The 8019-nt window shown below is 36.0% G+C and overlaps 1 protein-coding gene across 13 annotated transcripts in view; it reads left to right on the top strand.

Moving 5' to 3' along the window:
* LOC107718575 (nuclear factor 1 X-type-like) overlaps nucleotides 1-8019 on the top strand; it is a 190749-nt gene that overhangs the window by 151968 nt on the left and 30762 nt on the right. For all 13 annotated transcript variants that reach the window (XM_016525708.1, XM_016525700.1, XM_016525701.1 and 10 more), the window contains one exon: nucleotides 6364-6426. In XM_016525708.1, coding sequence (XP_016381194.1) covers nucleotides 6364-6426 — 63 coding nt within the window. The remainder of the gene's footprint in view (nucleotides 1-6363; nucleotides 6427-8019) is intronic.

Below are 8019 nucleotides of genomic sequence, written 5' to 3'. Positions count from 1 at the left end.
TATATATATATATATATATATATCAAAAGATACTAAAATAACACTACTTTTAATTTGTTATTCTGCAACAATGATAAGGAAGTTTGTATATTTTTATTATATACTAAAGCTAAAATTAAGATAAAAATTACTGATTTTTTTTTCTTACGCTTAAACAAATATTAGCAAATACTAATAAAATTGACAAAAGCATAACAAAGTTACAAAAACCTAAACTAAAATTAAAATGAAAACTGACAATAAACACACACACACACACACACATATATGAATAAATATTAAAAGATACTAAAATAACACTGCTTTTAATTTGTTATTCTGCAACAATGATAAGGAAGCTTGTATATTTTTATTATATACTAAAGCTAAAATTAAGATAAAAAATTACAGATTTTTTTTTTCTTAAGCTTAAACAATATAACACAACATGTTTTCTGGTGACCAGCTGTCAAGCTCCAAAAATGACATAAAAGCACCATAAAAATAATCTCTACAGCTCATGTGGTATATTATAGGTCAAGATTAAGTTAATTTTTATGGCTTCGAAAGCGTAATATAGTAAAACTCATGTGGGTGGCTTTTAATCGTCATTTACTTTCAATTTGTGAAAAGTGCAGCTTGAACACTGTACTAAACGTCTCTTTTTGAGATCCATGGAAGAAAGTAAGTCATACGGGTTTGGAATGAGGGTGAATAAACAATGACCAAGTTTTTGGGTAAACCCCCTTTTTAAATCATCCTCTAGCATGGATATGCATATTGTAATCATGTTCATGATGTTTAATATGCAATGTGTGCGGCCAGCGATTGCATCAACAGCACGCACACACTCATCCAAACGCATACAAATGCACATACACGTTCACAGACATATCAGCCAGAGGAAACACAAATCCATGCCCAGTTTCCCACCGTAATACCCATGTGCATATGCACACGCATACATGCAAACTCCAATCACACCTGCCACATTACACGTTCACATTTCATATCCGCCCCCCGCGAGCGTCCCCATACATATTAATCTATAAACGCACGTCCGGGGGGGTCCGGGCCAGGTATAGACCGCTTTTAAAAGCACAAGCTGCCTGATTTCACTCCCTGCAGGGGCTGCTGGGAAACGCAGGGCTGAGGGGGTGCGGGCACAGGATGGAGTGTGCTTTCATAAGATAGGAAATGAATAAATAAGTGCTGGTGGAGGGGGGCAAATACTCAAATAAAGTCCAATAAAAGAGCTCAGAGAACATCTGTGTGGGATCGCCGTGGGGATTAGAAGGGTTTGGAACATTTTAAGCGCATTACGGATTAAAAAAAAAAGGTCAGAATGTTTAGCAACATACCGATAAACCTCTTAAGCAAAACCCAATTGGAAAAGCTGTGCTGCCTCTTCATTCTGCACCGTAGTGTGTGTGCGAGTGTGTACCTAAGGTGTGGAGGCATGCATTGGGTTTTTGTTTTGTTTTGTTTTTTCAGGGAAATGCATTGCACATTTTCATGCAGTATACATTTTCCATGTATTTGTCATCATAAGCCATGACGTTTGAATCCAGGGGATCTAACATGCCTCTCCAACTAAAACACACACACACACACACAGAAGTAATGTTTTCTCTTTAGGGCAATGATACATTTGGGTCGATTTCATTTGAAGTTAATATAATTCAAAATGACCCTTTCTAGTTTCTTATTTTACTTTCCACATGCACAATCTTTCAAAAGTTTGAGATCGGTAAAGAAGTTGAAAGAAGTCTCTTATGCTCACCAAGGCTGCATTTATTTAATTAAAAATACAGTAAAAACAGTAATATTCTGAAATATTATTACAATTTTTTAAAAAAACTTTAAATTTGTTTCAAAATATGATTTATTCCTGTGATCAAAGCTGAATTTTCAGCATCATTACTCCAGTCTTCAGTGTCACACGATCCTTCAGAAATCATTATAATATGCTGATTTGCTGCTCAAGAAACATTTCTAATTATCACTGTTAAAAAAAATGTTGTGACGCTTAATATGTACATGGACACTTGATAATTTTTTTTAGGATTCTTTGATGAATAGAAATAAAAAAAAAAACAGCATTAAAAAAAATTTATTGTGATGCCATGAAGATCTTTAGTGTGTTTCTATTAGGTGTTTTGTGTGGTTATTGAGTGGTTAATCCATCATAAACTATAATTAATCTTATCGCTTAGTAAAAGTCACATCACAAATGGTGCAGGACAAGTTTGCGCCAAAGTTGAGTGTTCAGGATTTGGAGTTTTTTCAGCTCACTGACACAAAGTATGATTAATAAAGTGAAGAATGTCTTAGTGAAAACCTTCCGAGATCCTATAGGTCAAGCCTATTTAGTTTACATATACAAAGATAAAACAAACCAAAATCGTGATTATAATAACAAATATGCCTTTGCTCTCACAAGCGCAGTCATTTATGAATATTTGAATGCTAAATGAGTCATTAGATGGCTCCTTTTAGGAAATGGGTGTGTGAATGATCAACACTTGCTGTTTAGGGATGGTAATAGTTTTAAATACCATGTCAAACAATGGTTTTTCATTTGAAACTTACTCAAGAAGTGTTCTACCATTGTAAAGACACTTTTGTCATATTAAAAACACTGCCACTGTGTGTGTGCATGTGTGTCGCCCAGCATCTTTGGCATGGTGTGTTCAGGGGTCCTTTGACTGTGTGTGCCGGGAAGATAAGGATTAGCATGAACACTGTTGGATGCAGTAGCTGTGTGTGTGTGTGTGTGTGTGTGTGTGTGTGGTTGCATGCTGATAACGGTGATGATTGGACTCCATAGGCTGGAGTCTGTGCTCTAATAATGGACAGTCTCTCCTTTGTGTGTTTGAGTTTTGATGGTCTGGCCCCCTGCTCATCTGTGCTTTGTCTGTGGCCAATAGAGCGGCCTCAGTTCTTCATAGTGAGCTTCACTAATGTGCCATGTAATTGGATTGGAGGTCATCCGAGACGTCTCCTTAAGCTGCGCTTCATACATCCACACTACCAGAGGGCGCTAATCAATACGAATTGTAACTATTTTGAATTCACAGAATCCATTGGTAGACCGGTTATTAAAATTAACTAAATGGAATAGTGAGTCTGAGTAGAATTCTATTTACAGTCTAGAATGCAATAAAATGTTATCAATAACGGCCTGCACATGGCTACCAGATTGCAATTTGAAGAATGTGTTCACGAAAACAAGTTACTTGAAAATAAAATGTAAAATGTTAAGTGAAAAAATTATTAAATAAAAGATATTTTAAAATGTACTTTTATTTCATCTAGAGCATTTCTCAACTTTATCTACTACTACTACTACTACTACTACTAATAATAATAATAATAATATATTATAAATAATTAAAAACTATAGACTTTTTTTGCAAAATTTTGAAATGAAAATGGAAAATAAAAATAAAAACTAATTTAAAATATGAATAAAAACTATAATATATTTCAATCACACTTAACACTGGGTGATACCATTCATTCATTCATTTATTTGTCATTGTGGCCATGGTAATTCCAAAGGTTGGTTGGTTATTTATTTGTTTGTTTGTTTTTTTCTTTCATTTATTATGATTTATTTATTTATTTATACATACCAATTTTGGGGATTTAATCAGATTTTTAGGTGGACTGAGGTAAAAGGCCCCCTTAAATCATTAAAAAATGTGTTAGCATCACTACATCATGGTATCACTAAAGTTAGTCTCAGCCTCAGACGTCACGCCTACGGACCGTTGGCTGAACGTCTGATGCATACGGCACACAAAATTGGAAACACTTCGGGAGTTTTGAAGTCGTCATCGGATTGGTTGAATTATACAGGATTTCCGGGAGACGTGCGTGTCGCGTTCTTTAACGTTCTGCCTGGAAACAAATATGCCGTGACGCCAAACCCCCTCATGTTAGAAGAAAGCTGTCGTGTTTACAACCGTGACAATGAGCGCTTATCAGGATCAGCTAAACGCTTGCTTTTCAAAAGTATGTGAAATATTTGAAGTTCGCGGCATAGAATCTTTAAAATACGTCCAAGAGTTTTACACACGGTCTGTTATTGTGGGGACATTTCCACGCCCCTAAACATGACGCAGCACAAAACGAAACGTGATTGGTTGCTTTATCTGTCAGTCATATGGCCTCTTGGGCGGTCCTTGCCATTCAAAGCGGCCAAGGTTCCCAGACCTTCTGCCGTCAGTCTGAAGGTCTGGCTACGTGAGACTACACTATAGTTGTTTTTGTATACTAATATGATATGTAACACTTAAAATGAGAATGCATTTAACTAAAGCCTTTACGTCCAGTTCGAGTTGAATAAAGCACATTTACTTACAAGCTCACAGTATCAGCTACATGTGCTTCTGCGAAAAAAACGTGGCGGCAGTTGATATCCCCCCCCCCACATTAGCAATTTAACACAAGTAGCTGAAAATAACCTTCATTTGTGAGGCTTTTAGCGTATAGCGCGTTGGTGGAGAGGTTTTCTCTCTTTGAGAGGAGTGCGTCTGTGTGTGGGTGCTTTTGTAAGCTAGCTGGAATGCTCTGGTACCGCCAATGCTAAGATGGCTGCCAAGCGTTAAGATGGCTGCCAGGATTCCATACAACAGCAGCAGCAAGCGAACGAGGGGATGCGAGAGAGAGAAAAGAAGGAAAGAGGGGGCTATCGTGTTCATTTTTTCCTTCAAAATGTATAGTGTAGGTTTTTAAAACCACATTCTGTTGCTGCACATAATTAGCGGTGCATGCTAAGGCCAAACAGCACTACTGCTAAATTTCGAGGCAAATCTAGAGACCAGAATATCATAGAAGTGTGGACTGTTTTGACTTGGGCTAGTAAGCGAATATCCAGAACCCTCCTAGCAACTAGCAAACATGCTAAAAAACACTAAGTATGATTGGCTAAAGAGGTAAAACATTCATCAATACTCACAGCAGACTGAACGGAAAGGCCAAAGTAACTAAGTGACTTTCCTCTTAAGGTCTATAGTTAATCAAAACCTCAGTGCATATAGAAAAAAGGGGTTAGTGAGTCTCGGCCAATTCAAACAGCCGCAGGGGTCTGGTCTCGCTCCAAGATCGCTATACTTTCTAAGATAAAAAGCCTACGGAGACATTGTCCAAACAACTCGATGGCTGCGCACCAGCCTTTGTCTACATCTTATGAGCTATACGGCAGAGTTGGGTTTCACCAGGCTGCTCACGGATGTATATTTTGCAGATTTATAGATTTTAGATTAGCAGCGCAACTTCAAGCCTAAAATGGACAACGGTGACATAAAACCACAAAGCTGTGTTTTTTCATTGGACCCGACTGACCAAGTCCAGTTGTGTTTTTTAACACACCTATGGTCTACATTGCCGGACTAAAGATCTTGTTTCATGATCGAAAGACTGTTTTGTGGTTTTATGTGTAGATATTGATATAGATATTTTTATAAATAAAATAATAGAATATAATCGTTGTTTATCGACCTAGGCAGAATTTGATTCTGAAATCCATGTAATTCGAGGTGTTATTCAAGTCTGTTTTGTTTAATACTTAAGGCTACACATTTGTTCACTAACCAACCCAAAGTATGAACAATAGTAATGGTAATCTGTTATCAAATATACAATAGCATTAAAAAAGTTTTTTTTATTTATTTTTTTATTAATACTTTAATTCAGGAATGATGCATTCATTTGATCAAAAGGGACATTTATAATGTTGCAAAAGATTTCTATTTCAAATAAATGCTGTTCTTTTGAGCTTTCAATACACCAAAGAATCCTGAAAAACTGTATCACAGTTTCATAACGGTTTTTAACATGATAATTTCTTGAGCAGCAAATCAGAATATTATAATCATTTCTGAAGGATCAAATGACACTGCAGGAATGAATTACATTTTAAAATATATTAAAATAGAAAACAGTTATTTAATTTGTGATAATATTTCACAATATTACTGTTTTAATTACTTTTTTTTTCAAAGAAATGCAGCTTTGGTAAGCATAAGAGACGACTTTCAAAAACATTAAAAAAAATCATTTTGAATGATAATGTATAACAAGTCAAATACCAACTAATAACAAGACCATCAGATTTCAGATATGAAGATCCAAATTTTGCCTGAATATCATGTAAATGATCCAGAACCGGAGCACATTTTGCATGTCTCATTTCCAGCTGTGTCGTCTCAGCGCTACATTGAATATGTGCTGGCAGAGAATATATAGAATGTTCTACATCTGCTAATTGATTCAGGCACCTTTGGACTGAACCCAGCCGTCCCATGTTTAATCTGCTCTCTTTTTTCCCCCTCCTGTCTTTCTCTCTCTCTCTCTTTCTTTCTGTCGGCTTTGCAGAATCTGGACAATCGGATAACTCAAACCAACAAGGAGAAGTAGACATCAAGCCTCCGCCCAATGGTGGGTCAAGCAAAACAAAAATCGCACACACTCTCACAAACAACTACACACTCAAAGGTTCCAAAAGGATTTACAGCCTAATGCCATTCAGCCCAGAAATTAAAGTCTTCATTTACTCAAATTCGTTTTAATTTAAAATAAAGGTGCCTGGAGGAACCAAAAAGGAGTTCTTGGTTCCCCAAAGAACTGTTCAGTTAGATACTTAAAAGAACAACACTATAAAAATTCAACTTCCATTTTGTCAGACAAACTCTGTTTTAGAAATATCTCCATATAACCTTTTTAGTTTGCTAAGCAAACTGAAAAACGAGTTTGACAAACTACAAAGTTCTACATCTCTATTACTGTATGTGATGTTAATGCTCAGCTTCGCTTAAAATGCTAGCTTATTGAACTTGGATCCATACGTAAAAAGCATCAGCTTTGATTTTGTAGAACTTTTTATATTGTGTTTGTTGAAAGTACAGTCCAACTTTAAATCGCTACGATATTCTTTTTTCCATAAAGACCTCAAGTTTTTGAGTTGTGAATTTTAAAGTGCGTTTTTTTGTTTTGTTTTGTTTTGTTTTCATAGAGTGAAGAACATTTTAACCATGTAAAGAACCTTTTTCCACTTTTTTTTTCCCAATGGAAAGGATCTTTATGAAACCTCAGTGGAAATAAAGAACCTTTAATTTTAAGAGTGTTCAAATCTTTCCAGACTCCAGAGTAAATATTGATTCATTTTGTTGAAAATTGTTTTAATTTACGAAAAACCTTCAAATTAACTCTTCAAAATAAATGTTCTTTATTGGCTTCTATTGGTTTCATGAAGAACCTTAAAAAACCATGGAACCTTTTCATTCCACAAAAGGTTCTTCAGATTATTGAAATGTTCTTCACACTAAGAAAAGAAAGGTTCTTTTACGAACTTTTAACTGAAAGCTTCTTTGGGTCCCACTTTATATTAAGTGGCCCTAATACCTGTGTACTTACATAGTAACTAGATGTGTACATAGTATGTAACCACTGTGTAAGTACACATTGGTACATAGTATCTACAGCTGTAATGTTTGTGTAACTACACATATGTAACAGCCCACTGAATGGTATGTGTAAATACAAATGTGTAACAGGACATTGGTAACAACAATTTTTGGTAATGAAAGTACAAATGTGTAACAGGACTAACAGCACTTTTTAGTAAAGAAAGTGTTACACTTTTTGGTAAAGAAAGTGTTACACTTTATATTAAGTAAAACAATTCCTATGGATTTACCATGTAATTACGCTGATGTTACACAGCAGCGGCCAGTAAGTTAGGCTTTACATATAAATTGTGGCTGGTGTCCAGAATGTTGCACTTTATATTAAGTGGACAGTTCCAGAGGAGTTACCATGTAAATACACTGGTATCACAGTGGTGCACCAACTCCACCAACTTGAGATCCAACTCCTCCCACTTTACATATCCCTAAACCTACCCATCTCCACCCCCTGGATCCCATTTCCACCCCTAAACCTACCCATCTCCACCCCCTGGATCCCATTTCCACCCCTAAACCTACCCATCTCCACCCCCTGGATCAAATGGTTCCAATTACTCTTATACAT

Source organism: Sinocyclocheilus rhinocerous, unplaced genomic scaffold (genome assembly GCF_001515625.1).
Source record: "Sinocyclocheilus rhinocerous isolate Xijiao unplaced genomic scaffold, SAMN03320098_v1.1 scaffold182, whole genome shotgun sequence".
Lineage (NCBI taxonomy): Eukaryota > Metazoa > Chordata > Actinopteri > Cypriniformes > Cyprinidae > Sinocyclocheilus > Sinocyclocheilus rhinocerous.
The sequence above is the reverse complement of the archived record's forward strand: the minus strand, read 5'-3'. Positions and strand labels throughout refer to the sequence as shown.